Source organism: Herpailurus yagouaroundi, unplaced genomic scaffold, assembly GCF_014898765.1.
Source record: "Herpailurus yagouaroundi ecotype Mexico unplaced genomic scaffold, PumYag 159, whole genome shotgun sequence".
In the NCBI taxonomy this organism is placed as follows: Eukaryota; Metazoa; Chordata; class Mammalia; order Carnivora; family Felidae; genus Herpailurus; species Herpailurus yagouaroundi.
In genome coordinates, this window is record NW_024412400.1 from 41,353,125 (window position 1) to 41,375,804 (window position 22,680).

Genomic DNA, 22,680 nt, shown 5'->3' on the forward strand with positions numbered 1-22,680 from the left:
TGAGCTGTTGGCACAGAGCCCAACAGAGGGCTCAAGCTCATGAACCATGAGATCATGACCTGAGCCAAAGTCAGATGCTTAACCAACTGAGCCACCCAGGTGCCCCAAGATTTTTTTTTAAGACAATTTTGAGAAAGGTGCAAAATTGAACTTGAATAAGCATTAGATGACGCGAAGGAATTACTATTGAGTGTGATAACAGTATTATGATTATCTCAAAAAAGTTTTATCTTTTTGAGATAATGACATATTATACACAGATATGCTTTCCATTATAAATGAAACCAAAAAAAAAAAAAACCAGAGAGAAAATAATGAGTGAAACTCAACACATTTCAATATCAAGAATAAATCAGAGGAATGAGGAAAAGTGACTTCAAAGATTTGAATTTGAGTAAATAAGGAACATCACCAAAGAGACTGTGGCACTAAATTTATTATTTATTTCCTTGGGGTTCCCCTGGGGGGAAAAAAAAGGAGTCTTTATATCTTAACTTGTTAAAACTTATTCTCTAGAATTTATTGAGAGCTTATAATTTTTTTCCATTGCCAATCAGAATACAAGAATTAACTCTATACATTCTAGGTTCTACTTTAGGATAATGTTAATCAGAATTATACTGTGTAAAATAATAACATTAGTTAGTAGCACTTACTGAGCATTTTCTGTTTGCAGACCCTGAGCCAAGCCTTTTACTGGCATTATAACATTTAATCCTCAAATCAACTTTAGGAGACAATCACCTTTATAAAGAAAAGATGATTCAGAGAGGTTAAGTAACTTATTCCAAGGATAACCAGCAAAAAAGAGAAAAGAGAGGAGATTTAAATTCAGGCTGTCTGATTCCAAAACCCTCTCCCCTTAACCATTACCCTACACTGTCTCAGGCCACAGGGCATCTTTTCCTAATTAGCATGTAAGCAGCTTATTAGCATCTGACTGTATCCCAGTAAGCCAGGTGAGCTCATACATACTTTAGTTAATTCATAGTTAGAGGTATCCAACCTCCTTGCTGTATGGTGAACCCTCTTTGGCTATATGTAGAAAGCAAACATTCTCTTCTGTATTGCTTAACATTTGAAATGCAAAGGAGTTAAATTCTTAGTAAAATATCCAAGATGAAAGTGGGACCAATATAGCTTTCCAGATAATTCAAGGCACAAATTCTTAGTAAAATATCCAAGATGAAAGTGGGACCAATATAGCTTTCCAGATAATTCAAGGCACAACAGGCTTCTACCATAGTTTATGAGAAATACTAAGAGACGTGAAGCACCCTCTTCTGCCATGTGGTCTTCAGAGTCACAGTGTCTATGTTTCTGAACCTCTACTGATCCCCAAGGCAACCAAGTGAAAAACAAGCCCAGTACTGCACACTGTCTCGGTGTGCACGTCTGGGTACACAGGACTGCAGGCTGGGAGTCATGCATGGCAAGAATGGCTGGGATATACAATTTATTGTGAATAATAGGAATGCTATGCCATCAATTAGCATAATCCAGATAAACAAATCCCTAAGTAGGAAAATACTCAAACCAAATTTGTTCAGTGCACATCCAATTTTACATAAGCAAAGTTCCCTTTTGCCAGCATTGGGGCAGTGGCTTCTAGTTCAGTTTTTTGAATTAATTGTCAGAACACATTCGAATCACGTATGTTATCATTTTCTAACATGCTTGCAAGCAGTTTCACCTTCTCCACTTACCTTCTACCTCCCACCACCTCTTCACACTGAATAGGACTCATTTTCAAAAGAGTTTTCTACAATTCAAATATGCTTGAAACTAATTCAAGTGTGAGCTATTCTGACACGTGTTAAGAAAAATTCACATCTTGCATCCAGTTACAGAAAAGATGTTAACTATGATTGTAGTCATCTCTTAGGTATGCATGTTCGGTATAAAGTAAGCTTCTTAGTTTATCTTTTACCCTCAACCTGAAAAATTTTCCCTATCCACTCATCCATAAATAGTAGCCCACAATGGTGCTGCTCGTACCACTGCCATCGAGGCCAGTCCGTGACTTGCTATGGAGAAGAGGGGCTTGGCTGCTTAGGATTTTATACCCTACGAGAAAACCTTATGCTTATGGGACGTGAAAATACCAATCGCTTTGTGTTAAAAAATAATACAAAGGTTAGTTTATCAGTTTTTAAAAGAGATCTTTCTTTAACTTTACCTACTCTATAGGAAAAAACATCTGCTAATGCTTACTTTCTTATTCAATAAACCACAGTTAATCTCCAAAAACAACATCCAGGCTAAATGGTTCTGTGATTTTGGGTAATGTTGCGCATGAAAAAGTAACAACTGTAAATATTTCCAAAATTAAGCCACCCTTTTCCCCCTCCAATTGTTTTATTTGAACTGCTTCCTTCAATTTACATAAAATCACTGCAAACAGTAACAGTAAAAGCCAAGAAAAGAGAAAAAGCACAGGGCACCATCTCCTGAAAAGATTGGGTCTAAGACACTACCACTCACGAGGTATACTCCATTCCAGAGGCGCAAACACACGTAGAATAAATGGTACTGTGACAGTGATTGAGCAATATACCAAAGAAAAGTCCAGATCAAAAGGCATTCCAACTTTATAATCCATTCTTAAGGCTTAACTAATCTCCATGGCTAGAGACACATGCAGACACAGAGACATACACACACACACACAAATACTTTTACCCTATAAACTGATTTTCTTTTTATTTACCATGTTTCCAGTTTACTGAGTGCAATCATATTTTAAAGGTATTTAGTGAATCTAAAAATTGGATAGGTGATTTGATGACTATTTCGGGAACAATTTGGAAGAGGGCCTCCAATTTTTTACAATAGCTTCTTTTTAATTTTAGAGAATTACCAGCATCATTTTAAATAACCAGTAGGACTTAAACAGTCAAGACTGAAGCGGAGGAATATAAAGCCATTTTTCAAAACAGCTTCCAGTATTTAAATGTACTGAAGAGTACATGATTTCTCTCAGAAGACAGAAAACACCTTCATATCAAACACTAGACTAGTTTCTCCTCTCACATAAAAATGCTTGCAATATTTTTTAATGTAAATTTAATTCTAGTTATTCTTGGGCTTATTTTCTTACCTCTAAATCAAAAGTTAATTAGGGAAAAAAGCAGTATCAAGGCCTGTCCAACTCCAGCTCCTGAGAGAACTAGAATATTAACATACAAAGCAACTTTGTGTCTATGCTTCCTTTGGCATAAGGGATGTATTGATAGTAAGTTTCTTCAGATCTGTTTTCTGGTTCCTGCAGCCTTTGTCTCCACTCCACTTCCTGACACAATTCAAGAGACATCAAATAACGGAGCTATAAAGAACATACATTACAAAGGAAGTCTGGAGATAATTGGCTCAAGGTTGGTGAATGGAGGGGTTAGAACCTAGATCAAGGTTTCCTGATACCCAGATGTCAGTGCTATTCCCCACAGGCCAGGCTGCTTCCCCGTAAGTGCTTCTTTGATTTGTTCAGTTTTACATATGCATCATTTCTCCTGTAAGAATCTCAGAATTTCAATATGGAACAGGGACTGAGTCTGGTGTGTTTTTTTGTTTGTCTTGTTTTGTTTTTCTATTTCTCCTTCCCATAAGGCAACACAGAACACAGACTAGCCAATGAATAAATACTTGAATTAAATTTTGAAATATTAATAGTCATGCTTTGTAATATTACACAATGGGAATTATTTCTAGCATACGTTTGTATCTAAGAAGTTACAATAGGTTAGTTACCTCTAGAAAAAATGTATTCTGGGAGAATTTTTAAAGTTAAATTAATTAAATAAAATAGATTTATTAAAGTATGTAGACTCATAAAAGCTAAAGTAAACTGGTGCTCAAAACCAAGAATTAAAGCAATACCAAAAGAGTTATAGGCAAAAATGCATTAAAACTTTTCCTTACAAAAGAAAATAGATTGGCCAAAGGCTAGGGTTATGCTGATATGACCCATGAAACTATAAAAATACCTAGTGTACTTATGTCTAGGGAAATGCAGGAATGTTTCTCTTCTAGTACTACACACAGTACTTCTGACACCAGATGTGTGGACTTTTTCCCCACACTGGCCAATTTTCCCAGACCAAATGAGTATCCTGTTGTTCAATTCAATTCAACCAGAATTAGCACAGATCCTAAGAGTTAAGGGCTCATTCCCATAAGACTGTTCCCACTTCAGATGCCAATCACTAGTAGCAGGTCCCCAGGTAACCCACAGCTTCTGTCTGACTTGACTACAAATAAGAAGTTACTAAGAGCTCCTCCTCAGGTTTGATCATTTGCTAGAACAGCCCACAGAACTCAGGAAAACAACTTACTTACTATTGCAAATTTATTACAAAGGATATTTTAGAAGATGCAAGTGAAGAGTCATATGAAGAGGTACATAGGGTGAAGTCTCAAAGGATCCCATGTGTCCCCATAGAGTTGGGTTGCACCACCTTCCTCGCATATAGATGTAATCACCAACCCAGAAGCTCTCCAAACTCCATACCTTAGGGATTGTTATAGATGCTTCACCATGTAGATATAACCAATTAGTAACTTATTTTCTAAACCCTGTCCCTCTTCAGAAGACAAAGGTCAGGGCTGAAAGCTTCAAGCTTCTAATCATGGCTTGATTTTTCTGGTGAAGAGCTCCCATTCAAGAGCCCATCAAGAGTCACCTCATTAGAACAAAAGACATTCTTACCACCTAGGGAATTCTAAGGGATTTAGTAGTTCTATGACTGATACTTCTATCACTCAAAAATTACAAGGGTTTTAGAAGCTCTGTGTCAGGAACCAGGATCAAAGACCAAATATTAGCAGGAACCAGGGGCAGAGACCAAAATATATATTTCTTATTATTTCACAACCTAGCAACACTTTTGGAAATATAAAGTCTGTGGACTTTATGGACTCCAACCCTGGAGAAGAAAGAGCTGTATGTATAAAAGAACATGGTGAGAAAAAGTAGAAATGGGATTGAAGAATGGAGAAAGAAAAGCTGAGCAAGGACCCAGAACCTAGAAACTGCCCAAAAAATGCCAGGTATGCAGGTCTCTAACTATACTTAAGTCAGAGTATAGTAAGAACTCTGAGTCTCTACTTTGTAAGTCCGTTCATTTCTTTGCTTTGGTGGTTTTCCAGTTGGGAGTTTTGTTTTGTTTTGCCTTTGGTTACCTAGTAAAGTCACTGTTTAAAAAATTCCAACCTTGTTTAAACTAAACTAAGAAGAAAAGGAGAATTGTCCTTCTCTAGATGTGGCTGACAAGAATTTTAGATGGTCTGGACAAGCAGAGCACTCTGGTCACAGTTGTGGTGCCAGCTGGAGGCCAGGAAAGACCTAACATGGCTAGAGCAGGAGAGGGGGGGGGGCGCCTCTGAAGACAAGGGGCCTCATTGCTGGCTTGGGCATGACTGGAAAATCCCATCAAAGGACCAGTTTGCTTCCTGCATAACAGCTCTGTGAGACTTCTCTAGGTGATTGAATTAGGGAGGTCATTTTAGTCTGCCTGCAAACTGTTTGCCAGGTTTTGTGTGTGTGTGTGTGTGTGTGTGTTTTTTAAGAAATGATTTAAATTCTGTATTTGCTGATTTTTTGTTTTTGAGATGTTGAAATGGCTGCTGGTGTTTATCATACTGATAGAACCAGGAAGAAAAGGAGTAAATGTTTAAAGAACTAGTTGGAGAATTAAAATACCTAAAAGTAACTGGCTCCCTTCTTAGCCCTATGTGTATGTAGTAACTGTAAGTAATCAGCACCCTAAGCCCCATAAGGCTTCAAACCAGTGAAACAGACGAGTCAATGTCAGAGCCTTGCTAATAGGACAGTGGCTCTGTCCTGAGACTTTGTGGCCACGGGAATTAAGGAGTATAGCTTCTGGAGTTTTTCCTGAACAATGCCCAGAATAAAGAACCTAAGACTGCTGGGATTCCACATACCTCTTCCACTTCCTGCTGTGCCTGCAGGAGGGTGAAGCTGTGTGGCATGATGTATAATCAACTTAGTGTACTTGAGTGTCTGGGACTGACTGGGGATGGTAGGGAGAGAGATAAAAATTGCATGTGCTTGGGGCACCTGTGTGGCTTAGTCGGTTAAGCGTCTGACTTCAGCTCAGGTCATGATCTGATGGTTTGTGAGATTGAGCCCCACGTCGGGCTCTGTGCTGACAGCTCAGAGCCTGGCGTCTGCTTTAGATTCTGTGCCTCCCTCTCTCTCCCCCTCCCCTGCTCAGGCTCAGGCTCTCTCTCTCTCCTCTCAAAAATAAACATTAAAAAACATTTTTTTAATAAAAAATAAATTGCATGTGCTTGAAAGTTCCTTCATGCCATAAGAATGTTTACCTTGTAATGTCCACAGCACAGAGGAGCAGAACCACATTAGCATTTAAATCAGAGGAAAACCCTCTCTCTTTCTCTTTGGAGGGAACTTTAAAAAACATTAGCAGTAACTAGAAATAAATAAGAGAATTCCTTCTAAAAGCTTGAGACTGTAATCCTAAAGAAAATGAACAGAGGACCGGTAAATGTAATACACACTGGGATGTCTTATGCACCCACAAACATTGAAAGCAATTATTAAAATCAACATAATGATCAATATAACAAATGAGATTTAATTCTAACTCTGACCTATTTTACTAACTTAACCATATTTGTTAGAAACACTTTTCCTGACCATCCCCCCATTTAGTCTCATTTTAATTGCATGTTCACCAAAACTCTTACTTGTATTAGAAGTTTTACATAGTATATTTGTATACTCACTATAGAGTAAATGTAGAGAATATAATTTTGCATGTTCTTTCAATTGTATTAAAATTAACATGTGGTGTTTTTTTTTTACCTTTCTAGTGAAGATTTTGATTAGAAACACATTCTCCAGAAATATGAACCTTCAGCCTAAAAGGAGAAGATACTCAGATGTAGCAGACCCTGCCATTCCATCTTAATAATGGAGTGCTCCCATCATTCCGAAACTTGCATAGAAACTGATACTCCCTTGTAGGAAGAATAAAATTTGAAGAACAGTAAAAGAAAAGATATCACTGTTGATCTTAAAAAGGAAAGCAAAGACTGTCTGTCTACTACTCATTCTTGGTTTAAAGTTTTTCCCATGTTAGACAAAATTTAATTCTAAACCTATACAAACTACGGTTTAAAACAAATTCCTTATAGAATAGAAATAGTAAATGAAGTGTATTTCCACACTAACAAATTAAGCTTCTTCCTCAGTCACATCTCTTTTAAGATATAAATTTAAGAGAGAAGATATAAACAAATGTCAATAGGAATAAAAAAAGATTGCTATCTTCCCAAAACTGCTACAGTATGCTACTAATACAATTTAAGCTCTGAAAAATACTTGAGTCAATTCAGTAACCAAGCAAATAAATACACTAGCCTGAATTAGGTTTTTTAATAAAGACATTTATACTTAAAATTAAGTAAAATCATTAACAGAAGTCAATTTCCCTCCTCTAACGTGCAAAAGAAAACATGTCATGGAAACCATTCCTCTGTGTATAAAAATAACACATGTCCACTCTTTGAATTGTGTTTTAAAATAAAGTTATCCTGAGTGGGAGATATTGAAAGTTATTTTTTGATTATAAACAATAGTGTTTGAAGGGGCATTCCTGTGACATAGTTAATAGAAAAGTAATAAATTCTGTACTGCTAGACCATCCTCAGTAACATCATTTCCAAACACAGGCTGTAACACTGTAGGCCTTAAGGTAGTAAATAGTACAATGATAACAAATTACAACACAGTCTATAATTCTACTACTCAGGATAAGTATATCTTGGCTAATATACTCTCGATGGTTTTTAATTTAGTGAGTCAAGCACACCACTGCAAATGCAAGCTAGTAAAGTGTCAAAGAAAAATATTTGTCACTTTAAAGGCCACCAATTTCTCAGTTCAGTCTAATTCATAGCAATTGTTGAAGAAAAATGAAAGTACTCATTGATAAACGTGCGAATCATTTCCTCCCAGGAACTGAGCCACGAATTCATAACCAAGTTTCTAGACCAAAATACTAGAACACCCACTAGCTCTGAAGAAGATGCATCTCCTTTCCAATCAGCCATTAGGGTTTTATTCCTTTCTGATCATAAGTACACTATTTATAACAACGTACATGTCTAGTTAGCATCAATGCCATGTTTAAAAAGAAATAACAGAGAAGCCCTAAAACTATATTAAAGACACCACAGAAATCACTGGAAAGTCTAAAATGAAAAACAGGCCTTTCAAACGCCCAGAATCAGCTGCTACTGTCCAGAATCTGGCTCATTCCAAGAGAGCAGATCTGTTTGAGCCACAGCTTAAACGGGAATGTCATCTCCTAAGACAAGGATCCGCAAAGTTTTTCTATACAAGGGCCAGATAGTAAATAATCTATGCTTTGCAAGCCATACAGTCTCTGTGGCAACTACTCAACTCTGCCTTATGGCACCAGACCATTTATCAATAAATAAGTGTGGCTGTCTGCCAATAAAACTTTATGGACCCTGACTACGGAATTTCAAATAACTTTCACATGTCACAATGTCCTATTTTTCACTTGATATTCTTCAATCATTTAAAAAGGTAAACACGATTGTTAACTCACCAGCCATACAAAAACAGGTAGCTATGGTGCCACCAGATTTGGACCAAGAACCATAGTTTGCCACCCTGGCCTAGGGCCCAGTTTTCCCGCAGCCCATGCCAATTCCTTTCCCCCACCATTTACATAAATCTACAAATATGTGTTTCCCTTTTAGCAAAACATTCCTTTTTTTTCTTTAGGTCTCTGATGCCTGGTCTCCATTTCTTTCCCCCAGGTCCCGAAAGTCCAACAGAACAATAAGGAGGTCAGGAAAGACACGGAGCACGGCCTGGAGAAAGGACACGAGTTCCTCCTGTGTAGCTTTCCAGCTATGTGATCTTCTGCAAGTTATATAACCCTTTCAAGTCTCCACTTCACCATCCATAAGTTTTTTTTGAAAAATCATGATATCCAATCACCTGAAAGTATTCCTGAAGGTGTGACTTTATACTAAGTAAGGTAAGTAGAGCAGAAAGATACAGCCCATGGAGACGAGTTGCCAACCACATTTCAGAAACAAGGCCTTGTCAGATATTTCATTGATAAATTGCTACATCATGTTGGTGTATGGGTCCCCAGGTAGAGAAAGGGAGGTTGGCGAATTCAGTCAAAATCCTAGGGAAATGAGCAGCTAGCAATCTCACTGACTGCATCCTACGTTTCAAAATTCTACAAGTGGGCCAGAAACTCAACAAATATACATTGAGAACCTTGGTGACAGAACAGGGAAGATACTGTGACGAGCACAAAAATGAATAACTTAGTCCCTCACTTCAAAGAATTTACAGTTTGTTAAACATAAAAATCAATCATACAGGGGTGCCTGGGTGGCTCAGTCAGTTAAGTGTCCAACTTCGGCTCAGGTCATGATCTCACAGTTCGTGGGTTTGACTCCCATGTCAGGCTCTGTGCTGACAGCTCAGAGCCTGGAGCCTGCTTCAGATTCTCTGTCTCCTTCTCTCTCTGTCCTTCCCCACTTATGCTCTGTTTCTCTCTGTCTCAAAAATAAACATTAAAAAAAAAGCAATCATAAAAGTAGGTATTATTTATATAAACCAACTGCATTAAAAAGTGAGAAAGTGAGCCAAACAAAAGACAGTAAGGGAAAGGATCTCCAAGGAGCTAGACTTACCAATGAATAGAATTTCAAAGAGAACAGACAGACACAGAAATTTGAGAGTATTGTACATGCAGACCTGCTGGGTATGTGAATTATCAATTCCACTAGACATTACTCAACTGTCCTCCAAGGATGATGCACTTCAACCAGTAGTTTGCAGGTTCCGATCCTCAAAAGAGTTGTTATGATCAGAGTTTATTCTTAAAATGTCTAAGTTGGTGTGATGGGAAGAAAGGGGTATTTTAATTTAACTTTCATTTACTATCCTCACATTCTCCAGAGGTGTTTTCTATGTCCCTTTTTATATTACGAAATAAAAGGCACAGTCTTTTTACGCATGATGAGTTGTTCCATGCGGCTGGAGCCCAGGACACAGAAAATGTGCAGAAGGACAAGCCTCTCTTTGTCTCTCTCTGTCTCTCCCTTCCAGAGGTTTCTCTCTCTCTCTCTCTCTTCTCTCTCTCTCTCTCTCTCCACACCCCCTTCCGAGGTTTCTCCAGGACCTTGGTCTTCCCTTCTCCACCCCCCCAAATTGCCAGTTTGCATCAGCAGATCGGACAAACCTTTGCTTTCCTCCCTGAATGTGCCAGAGTAAATTAAAGAGTTTATAAATGAACATGGTTGAAAAATACTGGTCTTGACAGAAACATCTGAAACCATTTCCTTCATTTTTGCCCAAAACTTGGTTTCTGCCCAACTTAGATCAGGGAATAGTCAAGGTACCTCAGAAAACACACAAAAAGTTTGATCCTGGCCTGGAGACCTGGTTGTAAATACTTGGTGGAAATACATCCACACGTCTCCTTCTCTCATCTGGAAGGCAAAAAACTATAGGAAAGATAAATGAGGGTTTTAATCTGATTTGTGGAAACTCATTAGGAGAGTTTTGCCTCAAAAGCTCCCACAGGGATAAACTTTTATGGTAAAATCCCTATAAATAATTCTAGGAGAAAATAAGTGTTATTAACCAAAATCTTACTTAGATTCTTTCCATGCTAAAAGCAAAGTGGTAACCAAAAAGGAACGAACACAGTACACAAGCAAACTCTCAGTAGGTATAACTAAAAACAATGTTCTCAACTCTGGTCAACACACAGCATCAAACAGAGCTAGGAAAAATGAGATTCCAAAACTTGATTAATGTGATTCAAATAGCACATTCCTTACTACAGTGGAAAAACGGAAAATCACTATAAACATTTGCTTTCAAAAAGGAGTTGCTATTATCATTCCAGTAACACCATAACGCCACACTGCCTCCCATACGCATAGATTTTTCTAATCCAGGCGTTTTTAACCTCGGGCAATTTTTCCCCTCAGGAGACATTTGGTCCTTTTACATTTTGAGACGTTTTCCATTCTCACACTTGGAGGAGGGTGCTTTTGGTATCTAGTGGGTGGGGGCCAAGGATGTTACTAAACATAGAACAATGTGCAGGACGGCCCTTTTCATAAATAATGATCTGGCTCAAAATTTCAACTGGGCCAAGAAAGCCTGGTATAATCCATTTGTCCATGGCTAACTGGGACATGGTGACAAATACAGCTGGAGAGAAATGATAAGCACTTTTCTTAAAGACCTCCTAGTAAGCTAGACAAGTTCGAGTTCTAAAGTTCACTTGATGCTTAGATAGATAAGGAAGTTTCCAATTTAGCTATTCTCAGTTGTAGTATTTTAAGGGAGAAAATGAAACATAGTCCATGACTCTGGCCATATTATCAAGCAGTGTACCCTCTATGTTTATCAGCTAATCACATTTACCTACACCAAAGTTCAGACTGGCTTCTGCTGCCTCCACATATTACGAATTAATATCTTCCTGCATGTAGGCGCTAACTGAATTCCCCATGCCTACCCACCAAGATCAACCAGAACTCAGATTTCAGCAGCGGGTTTTATATGGTCACTTTCTGAGGAAAACATTTGTATCTACAATTCCCTCTTATGCTACAATCCATTAAATTTTTACTGTCCAGGTCCATGAAACTTAAAAGCCAGAGTGGGAAAGCAAGATGACTTTGACTGTAAGCCTAAAGGAAGGTACAGAGATACCTTCTATTAAAAAGGGGGGGCTGGGGGGAGACAGTGTTCGTAATGCAGTGAACTAAAATATACAAAGCCTGAAGAGGTCCCTCTAAAGGAAGAAAAGCCCTTCGAGGTTATTTTATTTCCCGGTAAGGTTTCCTTGGGTGTTTCAACAAAGAAAGTCATTTTTTTCTAGGGATTTTTTTTTTTATGTCCCTATTTCCAAGTTTGCTGGAGGCATTTACTTGTCTATTTTCTAGGTGTTTTACTAGAAGGAAATGTTAAAGTTATGAAAAAAACTTAGTTCAAATTTAAAAGAACCACACAGGTTTCAGAAATGCATTGTGAACCAAACACATTCATCTAGGAGAAAGGAAAGCATCATGTAACTGACAAAAATCCATCTAAATGCTGAAGTTTCTCAAGCTCACAAAGCAAGTACTGTTTGGCAGGAATGTAGAAAGATAGGCAATGCAGCCCACTGAAGCCTTCTGAAACACGTAAAGATAAAGACAAAACTATGGCTTACATGGACTACCTGGGTTCTACATCAAATGTCATTTTCTGACTGTAAACCTGAAATAGAAATTTCTGTCCTTCCGCTTAAAGTTCAAGCAGAAAAACGCCTTATTTGCTTACAAAAAAAAAAAAAAAAAAAGACAAAATGATCCTAATTTAAAAAAAGAAACAGTACAGCACAAGGACATTTAAAGGCAAGATCTAATTTCAGAGAGCTGACCATAGAGCCAGAGCACAAAAGTGGAATACTCCAAGGATATCTCCTGCGCAGCAAATGGCACCAGAGTGTGTTTGGACAAACATGCGGTGAGGCTCTTTAATGCTGCTAAATGTAAAAAGTTTTGTTTTACACGAACTTGACTGCACTCTTCGCCGCAGTTCCAGCTTCTGAAAACAAGAAATGGCACCAGGCTTAGGAAAAGGGTGGCTAAGGGGAGATGTGTGTCCACAGCTTCCCCTCCAAATCCCCAAGGAGGAAAGCTGCCGCCTGGAGGTATTGGGTAGCCAGTCCGCCTTAGAGAAAACAGCCAAGGTTTTGAGCGTTGTTTTTGGCAAGAGGTAGGTGTTACCGGCTGCTTCCTGGGGCGCTGGAAGGAATGTGTCACCATCAATCAGAAAGTACACTGAGCCCCGTGTTTAGGTCACAGAGGGAGTACTGCCTCTTCAAACACGAATAAACCATGCCCATTCCAGGACAGGAGGAGAAAGGAGAGTTGCCCGAAAGGTGTTGGTGCCCCGTGACCTGCAAGACGAAAAGGAAACCCCAACTGGTGCTGAAGGAAAACTTCGTGCGCTCCCAGGTTACGGAGAACTCCGAGAACCCGCGAGGGCGGGTGCTTCCCCGGGGACCAGCGCCGCCCTAGCGCACTTCTGGGGAAGACCTCAGCAGTCCCGAGGAGGAGGGACGATCACTCACCTCGGTGGTCCTGGCGAAGGGCAGGCTCCCACCTACTCACCTCTGCAGTCCTGGGGAGGGACGCCCCCCCCCACCTACTCACCTGGCCAGCCCCGCACGAAGGGCCAGTGGATGAATGAACTGCCCCCACCCCCACCCCCGCCGGCCGAGCCTCCCGGGACACGGGCAAACCGCGGGAGGGCTCACCTGTGGGGATGCTGGAAGGCCTCTCCGGGTCTGCCCCCACGCAGGGGCTCCAGAGCTGCAAGACGAGCGCCAGCAGCAGCAGCAGCAGCTGCGGCTTCCCGGCGCAGCACCCCATCTTCGGCCTCTCGAGGGCCGGCGCCGGCCCCGGCGCCCCCACTGCCCTGCAGCGGCGCACTTCTCGCGAGAGCGCGGGGACCCCGGTCCGCCCGGGGCCGACGATTGCGGGCGGGAGGCGGCGGGCCAAGTGCGCGCGGCGGAGCGGCGGGAGGGCGGCCGAGACCAGGCCGGCGCGGAGGAGCGGGCGCCCCCCGGCGTCGCGGGCAACTTATAGGCTCCCCGAGGGGGAGGCGACAGGGCGGGCCGCACCCCGGCTATTGGCCGCCGGCTGACCCGCCGCGCCGGTGCGGTCGCCTCCGCTCGCCTTCCCGGGCCCCACGTCTGGGATTGTTTGCTCAACTCCGACCTATTTAAGGAGCTGTCTGCGGCTACGTGTAGAGACTCACGCAGGGCTCTGGCTGGAACAGGGAGCGTGTGCTTAAGTTCGGGAGTGGGGGCCTGGGAGAGTGGGGAGGAGCCGCGGGGAGGCCGGCGCGCGGGCGGCGCTCTCTCCTCTGCTGCCTCAGCACCAGAAGCTTCCCGGGAGCCTCCGAGGGTGCGAATTTGCCCGAGTTCTCCCAAGTGGGTGTCAGACACCCTCTAATCAGAAGCGGCTGCGAACCCTCGGCAACCTCGCCAGACTCAAGTCCTGGAAACGGAGGGCCCCCACCCTCCACCCCTACCCCCAGGGGGGCGAGCTTCTTCCCTCTGCGGAAGGAGGGCCCTGTTTTTCTTTTACTCTGTAACCTAAAGTTTTTTTTATGGTCCGGCGAACATTTCTTCCTCCTCCCGCCTGGGCCAGGAGAGCTCTCCAGTAATGGCTTGTAAATCCTGCGGAATGGCAGTCCAGCGTGTGTAACCTGAAGCTGTGCCTTACAAGATCTTCCTTCAGTGCACATGGAAAATTACTCCCAGAGTCGTCCGAGCCATCTCTCAGGTCCCTGGCGCGTCCTCCCCTGCTTCCCGTTTTGACTCACGTCTAAGCAAATTCACTTTCTGTGTACTCCGTCTCGTTACATTTTAGCTAGCCCGGTGTTCAAGCTGTTGGGATGAGCAGGGGCGAAAGCACGGGCGTGACAGTTGTGCTCCATATATTTCATGATATGAGTGAGCTATCCTATGGGAGAAAAAGAATCAGACTGGTAATACGGCAGTATTCTGTAATCTTTTACCGCTCTTTTCCTAAAATGAAAAAAAAAAAAAAGATTGGAGCCAACACCTTCTCCCAACTCTGAGCCTTTGAAGTTAAAACAAAATGATTGGGGCGCCTGGGTGGCTCAGAGGGTTAAGCAGTGGACTCTTGGTTTCTGCCCTGGTCGTGATCTCAGGGTTCGTGGTCCGAGCCCCTCCTTGGGCTCTGTGCTGGCAGCAGGGAGCCTGCCTGGGATTCTTTCTCCCTCTCTCTCTATCCCTGCCCCACTCATACTGCCTCTGTCTCTCTCAAAATAAATAAATAAACTTAAAACAAAATGATTGAAAAAGATATCCCATTATGATCAAATTTTCAAGATATATAGATGAGTCACCTCTATATAGATACGGTCGCATATCAGTTTAATGGTCGCGTTAAAAACAGGTGGAAAAACCTGCAAAGAACTGTTGCCTGGGTGTGACGTTTTAGAAAACCATTTCCTATGCCCAGAACTAAGCCAGTTGTTACCGTGTTTTGAAGGTTTGGTCTCAGTATTTTAAGAGGAAAATTGGAGAAAGTTCAGAGAAGGGTAACAAATAATCAAAGAGATGGAAAGTATGACCTGTGAGAAGAATGAAATAAGGTTTATTCAGCCCGAAGAAGAAAAGGCTCAGGGATGGATTCCTTAATAACATCCCTCAGTGTGTGGCCAGCGCCACTCCAAAAAACCAGGCAGAAAACAAACAACATCAGTCCTCTGAATCTGAGGACTCAAGGGAATGGCCAGTCTTTGGGCCAGTCTTTGGGCCAAATCTCAGCCAAAACCTGGCTACTGCACCTGAACTCTGCCAAACTTTGTGAACTGGACTCCTTGCTTCCCTGGTTGTTCCATATCTTCAAGAATTCACCTGCTTAGAGCCTAGCTTTTTGCCCTGCCACAAAAGCCTAGCTTTCGCCCCCCGTGCACACTTAAACAGCGTCTCCACCTCGCAAGTGTGTGTGTATTTCAATTGCAAGGTCCACCGATGACTGCAGGTTACCACAACGTTTCTCCTCTATTGAGAGTCACAAGGTCAGGGCTAGAAGGCTTGTATAAAGCCAGTGTTTCTTGGGGATTTTCAGATAGCCAGGCACATTTATCGCTGTCTGAAAGAGCCCCAGTTCTGAAACCAAATCCTTCCTGCCTTCTTATATTTCCAGCTGTCTGCTGAACGTTTCTGCTTGGACATTCCACTGGCACAAACCCCAAATGTCTTTAACTCATCAAATCCAGATCCCACTCACGGCTTCCTCATCTCTGTTAATGATACTTTTCCTCTCTAACTCACATAGCCTCAGACATTTTCTACTTCTCTCCTTCCACCCCCGTAACACACAGAACTAGATTCCAAAGCCTGTCATTTTTTCCCTTGGACATTTTCACTCCGTCTGTTCCTTTCCATTCTCACTGCCACCTCACCAACGCACTCCTGAATATATCCTAACTGTGCTGCCTGAATGGTTTCCTAACTGGTCACCCATCCCGTACACCCCCCCCCCCCCGCCCCGGTACAATACCACTGTATCTATCACAGGTAGTGTCATCATACTCAGATATCCTTTTGATTACTTTATCCCCAAACTCAGAGATTTCATAAGGAATTTGGAAACAATCCAAATCCCTTAACGTAGAATTCACATTCCGTTACTATCAAACCTAATCACCTCCCCCCCCCATACCCTATACACAACCAATATGGTTTGCTTTATTGTCTCCCAAAGCATACAAAGACTTTGTCATTTTTATTCGCTAGAGTTTGGGTAAAAATCATTGTATTCATTTGGCTTTTTCCAGAGGCCAACCCTGAGCCACGATTCAAGGATCAACAGTTTGTTGGGACTTTCAAAGGAAAGGGGTAGCTGAGGATGAACCGGCAGAGGAAACGGAATTTAGTCCATAATGGGTGCATTATTAAATCTACAGCAGTGATGGGGCGCCTGGGTGGCGCAGTCGGTTAAGCCTCCGACTTCAGCCAGGTCACGATCTCGCGGTCCGTGAGTTCGAGCCCCGCGTCGGGCTCTGGGCTGATGGCTCGGAGCCTGGAGCCTGTTTCAGATTCTGTGTCTCCCTCTCTCGCTGCCCCTCCCCCGTTCATGCTCTGTCTCTCTCTGTCCCAAAAATAAATAAACTTTGAAAAAAAAAAAAAAAAAAAAAAAAGAAGGCAAGATAGCAATGAGCAGGAGTTCAGTGACTGTGGATGAGACTAGTAGGAGACGTAGCCTGAGAGGAAACGACGAGGGCAAAGGTAAGCAGATATGGGGGCGGCGTGAAGTCATAGAGCCTGGTAACGTCTTTGGTCCTAAGCCAAGTGAGATAAGCCACTTACATCTGAAATAGTCAAACTCGGGGCGCCTGGGTGGCGCAGTCGGTTGAGCGTCCGACTTCAGCCAGGTCACGATCTCGCGGTCCGGGAGTTCGAGCCCCGCGTCAGGCTCTGGGCTGATGGCTCAGAGCCTGGAGCCTGTTTCCGATTCTGTGTCTCCCTCTCTCTCTGCCCCTCCCCCGTTCATGCTCTGTCTCTCTCTGTCCCAAAGATAAATAAACGTTGAAAAAAAAAATTTTTTTGAAATAGTCAAACTCCTGGAAGCAAAGAATAGAACGGTGGTTGCCAGGGGCTGGGGGAGGGGAAAAGGGGAGCTGCTAATCAATGGCTGTAACATGTTAGTTGTGTAGGATCGATATGTTCTAGAGATCTGCTGTACAACATTGCATCCAGAGATAACAATAATCTCCTCTACGTTTAAAAGTCTGTTAAGAAGGTCGATCTCAGGTTAAGTGTTCTCACCACAAGGGAAAAAAGAGAGAGATCGCATCATTTGGATTGTTGTACACACAGCAGTGACATGGTCTGGTGAAGGGTTTCAGAAGGATCACAGAATCTAGATGCGTGGTTAGACCAAGCGGCATGAGTGGGGAAAATGAATTGCAAAGCCTGGAGACCAGTTTGGAAGTTAATGCAGTGGTCCAGAAGATAATGGTGCTTTCAGCCTGGTTGGTAGCAATAAAAGCAAGTCAGTTTCTAAATAGACTTTGAACGTAGAGCCAACAAAATTTGACGGTTGCAATGTACATGTAAGAGGAAAAAAAGGAGACAAGGATATTTATTCAACGAGTATTCATTAAATGAATGAGAAGTTAAACCTTGGGAACACAAGAAATAGCCTTTGGGGTGGAGGGGGAGGGACAGATTAAATGAAATCGATGAGAAGGAAAAACAACCAGATAGCCAAGAGCTGAAACTTGGAGAAGACATACACTTTGAGAGGAAGTGAAGGAGTCAGCAAAGTTGATTGATAAAGTCAGAAAAATAGCACAAATTATACAGAAGAGACACCTGGGGAATAGAAGAAAGCCTGGGGAAAGTGAGTGCTTTTAGCACTGTGGCCATGAGTTTAAGATCAAAACCTTAGATGGGAGCAGAAACCACAATGATTGCAAGATACAAACCAGAGATGAGGGAACGAAGGACACAGTGAAGCAGAACTTTCACGCTGTAAGTCTTTAGTCTAAATCAGCCTCTTCTGCAGATGTCAGGGGGTGACCTTTCTAAATTTAGGGGGAGCACGTTGCCACCAAGCTAAAGTACCTTCTACAAATGAGAGGCTCGTAGCATACTCTGTGGGCCCCAGCCACTGTCTTTTTAAATTCTTTAAGCTGCAATTTGAGGGGAATGATTTCCAAGGTGACTTTTCAAGAGTTGGAGATCCAAGCAAAACCCGTATGAGAAAAGTAAACATATGCTTAACATATGGTAAGCAAAATATTTTCTTCGCTGAGCAAAAATATTGATCTATCACAGGGGAAATGTGCGTGGATTATTTTCTGAAGTTTTTTACTTCTCTGGTTTCTTTTTTATCCTCAGGAAAAGATAGGAGCCCTTTATAAATTCTAGTTCTCATTCAGCACTTCTAGACACTTTTTTAACTTTCATTATATGATTTAGGCATCTGAGCATGACTGTATAGAATCTCCCCCATATGAATTGTGAAACCCTCATACCTAGCAAAATGATGTCAGACATAAAGCTAAACTCAGCCAGATTAAAGTAAGAGGAGCAGGCCAGGAGAGTAAAGAGAGCCAGAGAGCACACAAATACTCCAAAGACGATCCTAGCAGATGTTTTGTGACTTTTTGCACCGATTGAGACAGAGCTATCTGGGCCGTGAGTCACCCTATAAGGTCAGCAGCAGCAATCTGTGGCTTCTGCATTCTGTCTTCCAAACAATTTTACCAAAGTTCCATACCAAAGCTATGACATTATTTGCTGACATAAGTGACATCAGAATGACATTAATGATGATACACTACAATATAGTTAAAAAAATTCTTGTTCAACAATAGTTTCTAATGAGACTCCTTATGGTAGCTCTTCTGGTCCCTCATGCCCCTGGACCCGCTTCTTCTCAGGACCATTTAACTCCTTTCGTCCTGAAGCTAATCGAGTGTGTAAGCCTCAGTGCCCTCCCTTTCGAGAGTCTCTGTGTATTGGGAGTGTCTGGGAGTTGTATAATGTCCTGTGTTGAAAAGGAAGAAGGTTGTAATCAGGAACGGTTACTAAAAAAGCATTTCTCAGCAACTACCTAAGGAGATCTTAGGGAAAAAAGTAGAGATCTGACCTCTAAGCGTTTCATAAATTGTTAGGTTTACTTTTCTTAACCTAAATAAGTATTCACTCCTTTAACTTATTTTATATTTGTAAGTCTATAGTGTCTTTCTTCTTTAAAATGCCTAAAATGATACAAACTTTGGGCCCCATTAAACCTTGATTTACTCCTTGACCTACCCCTAAATCTAGACCCAATCCCTTCCATAAGTATTGAGACTATCAGGAGTCTATAATCAACATTTCCTGATCAGCTTGGAGTTGGACCTTCCTGAGTCAACTCTGATCGTATACTGTTTCCAAAACTGATACTGTTGCTTTTTTCCTCTGTGACTAAGTTCTTCTTCGCATGCATTAGCTCAAGTATTTAGTTATTATCTTGGATCCCTGTCTGATAGCCTACTTCCTCTCAGACTGAGATCTTTCCTGGTCTCCTCATAAATCTCTGGAGAAGAGTTTTTAGCTTAGCCAACCTCAAACCTCCCCAAGGCCTCCTGCGGGCACTATCTTAACTACGTGCCATTGGGTGGTTCCTTATGTGCTCTGCCCCATGACTGGTTGGTCTGATTCTGGCCATCCCTGGTCTGGCAGAGCTGATTGAGGCAGAACTGAACTTAGCATACATCGATTATGAGTGTTTGATTCAGCCAGAATACTATGAGTAAAATAATTACGATGTAATTTCACTTAGTGAGATCTCCAATGATGTTCATTGCAAATGAAACATAGCCTAAGACATACACAGATCCACGATGCGATAAAACAGATATAAATAACTCTAATATCAGATGCTATAAAAAGAACAGAGAGAATAAAATTATTGAATACTATAAAGCTTTGGCCCCAGAGAAATGGATATCGTTTAGAAATATGCCATGAAAGCGCTAGTACTATTTTAATTCATCATTCCTAAGATCTGGAAAATGAATTTTGAGACATACATTAAAGGAAACGTTTTTCACAGTAGAACGGAAAGAAAGAAGGATTTGCTTAAAAGGCGTATTAGGAGAGAAAAGCACAGCGTTGGTCAGCATGCCATGCCCATTCTGAGTGCAACACCCTGAATTATAAGTGTTGCCTTCTTCAGAGCATTTTCCATTACAGGTTTCCAAAAGAGATGGTTGGCATCAGATATAATTTTCTGTATTATAGACTCAGATCACACTTCACAAAGTACCTGCATGCTTTTTGAAGACGTAAGGAAATGCAGCCCCCTTGCAGACTGCTTGTGAGCCCTTTGCATTATATGTGAAATGTTGGGTGAACCCCCCGCAGGCATCATATTTTGCAGAGTTCCCTGACATTATCTCTGACACGATTCTGGTATCTGAAGGTAGCCATTTGGTGCCTGCCCTCTAGTTTATCTTTCACTTCAACCACAGAGTTTTTCTCAATAACCACTCTCATGTTACTTTGTTAATGTGTGGCCCTCATTTTTTTCCAGCTATTAATATGATTCTTTTTTTTTTTTTAATGTTTATTTATTTTTGACAGAGAGAGAGAGAGAGAGACAGAGCATGAGTGGGGGAGGGGCAGAGAGAGAGGGAGACACAGAATTCAAAGCAGACTCCAGGCTCTGAGCTGTCAGCCCAGAGCCCGACGCAGGGCTCGAACTCACAGACCGCGAGATCATGACCTGAGCCAAAGTCGGACGCTCAACCGACTGAGCCACCCAGGTGCCCGAATTCGATGCTTAAAAACCACAATTTTTACCTAAAGTGGAAGGAAACACTACTGAGATGCAAAGGATTATCAGTATTTTTTTTTTTAATGTGTCAGGTATAGACTATACAAGGCAAATAATCATTTAAAGAACAAATTTTTAAACAAGAATATTTTTTCTTAAAAATTTAAAAATCTTTCAAAATGAAAAATATTAACAGGTCAGTTACATTAATGCCACCCTTTGAATTTTTCAGTTTTTCAATAATTATTATTTATTACCTAAATCAAAACAAATAAATGTTACAACTCGTATCCACATAGCAAAATTGCCCCAAATCAACCACAAAAGTGGAAAACCCCTTTTTCTCTTTATTCCACCCACAATTTCCTTAAAGTAGGTTCACAATTATTGATTAATCAGTCAACAAATAGTTACTGTGCTGGCACCATATTTCAGACACTACTTCCTCAGGATTTCAAAATGAATTAGATCCTCTCTCACTTTGAATATCTTCATGCATGTTTAAACATTTTTTTTTTCCAACGTTTATTTATTTTTGGGACAGAGAGAGACAGAACATGAACGGAGGAGGGGCAGAGAGAGAGGGAGACACAGAATCGGAAACAGGCTCCAGGCTCTGAGCCATCAGCCCAGAGCCCGACGCGGGGCTCGAACTCCCGGACAGCGAGATCGTGACCTGGCTGAAGTCGGACGCTTAACCGACTGCGCCACCCAGGCGCCCCTCTTCATGCATGTTTAAATCAGGGTGCTAAATAGTAAATTCAATCATATTATGTATTTCTTTAGTCTACCATATACCTAAATAAAAATTTATTAAAGAAAAAATATTTTGAATTTTGGGTGACAGAATATTGGGGAAATACCTTAATGTCACAGATAAAATAATAATTCGAATTATCCTCTCAAGATAATATTTTTTGTCATTTCTTGTTTATAAGGATAAGAATAGCATATGTTGTGGGGCACCTGGGTGGCTCAGTCCGTTAAGCGTCCGACTTTGGCTCAGGTCATGATCTCTTGGTCTGTGAGCTCGAGCCCCGTGTCAGGCTCTGTGCTGACAGCTCAGAGCCTGGAGCCTGCTTCAGATTCTGTGTCTCCCTCTCTCTCTTCCCCTCTCCCACTTGTAGTCTGTCTCTCTCTGTCTCTCAAAAATAAATAAATGTAAAAAAAAATTTTTTTTAAATTTAAGAAGAATAGCATATGCTGTTTATAAGGCTTACTGATTTTGGCATGTAGTTACATATCAGAAGTGAGTAATGCTATGTACTTCCATATCTTTTTGTTCTTGTCCATGTCAATTCTCAGTATCAGGTTTTTTGTTTTTTGGTTTTTGGTTTTGGAAAGTGTAGTACAGACCGAAGAAATAATTAGTTTTAATACTTCAGGTACATAAAAAATAAGTTCCCAAAAATGTCATTTTAATTGCAAAAATAAAGCAGTGAAAGGCAAGTTACTGAAGTTTTAAGGTAGTCTTTACTCATGACCAATATGGCATGTCACCTAACTTTATATGCTCTTATTATTTTCTCTGTCACAAAGCCAGTTTCCACTTTTATTTTTTTTAATTGTTTCTAATGTTTATATATGTTTGAGAGACAGAGAGAGACAGAGTGTGACTGGGGGAGGGACAGAGAGGGAGAAGGAGACATAGAATCCGAAGCAGGCTCCAGGCTCTGAGCTGTCAGCACAGAGCCCTATGCGGGGCTCGAAATCACGAGCCGTAAGATCATGACCTGAGCTGAAGTCAGACGCTTAACC

General features: G+C 41.5%; 1 protein-coding gene across 2 annotated transcripts in view; it reads right to left on the bottom strand.

The window, feature by feature from the left end:
• The window catches only part of PLOD2 (procollagen-lysine,2-oxoglutarate 5-dioxygenase 2), a 101,236-nt gene extending 87,570 nt beyond the window's left edge, over positions 1 to 13,666 (bottom strand). The window contains exon 1 of one of the 2 annotated variants that reach the window (XM_040480410.1): positions 13,365 to 13,666. In XM_040480410.1, coding sequence (XP_040336344.1) covers positions 13,365 to 13,479 — 115 coding nt within the window. In that variant the 5' untranslated portion in view covers positions 13,480 to 13,666. The remainder of the gene's footprint in view (positions 1 to 13,364) is intronic. The other variant, XM_040480409.1, reaches the window with a different exon arrangement.
• Positions 13,667 to 22,680: the final 9,014 nt, after the last annotated feature.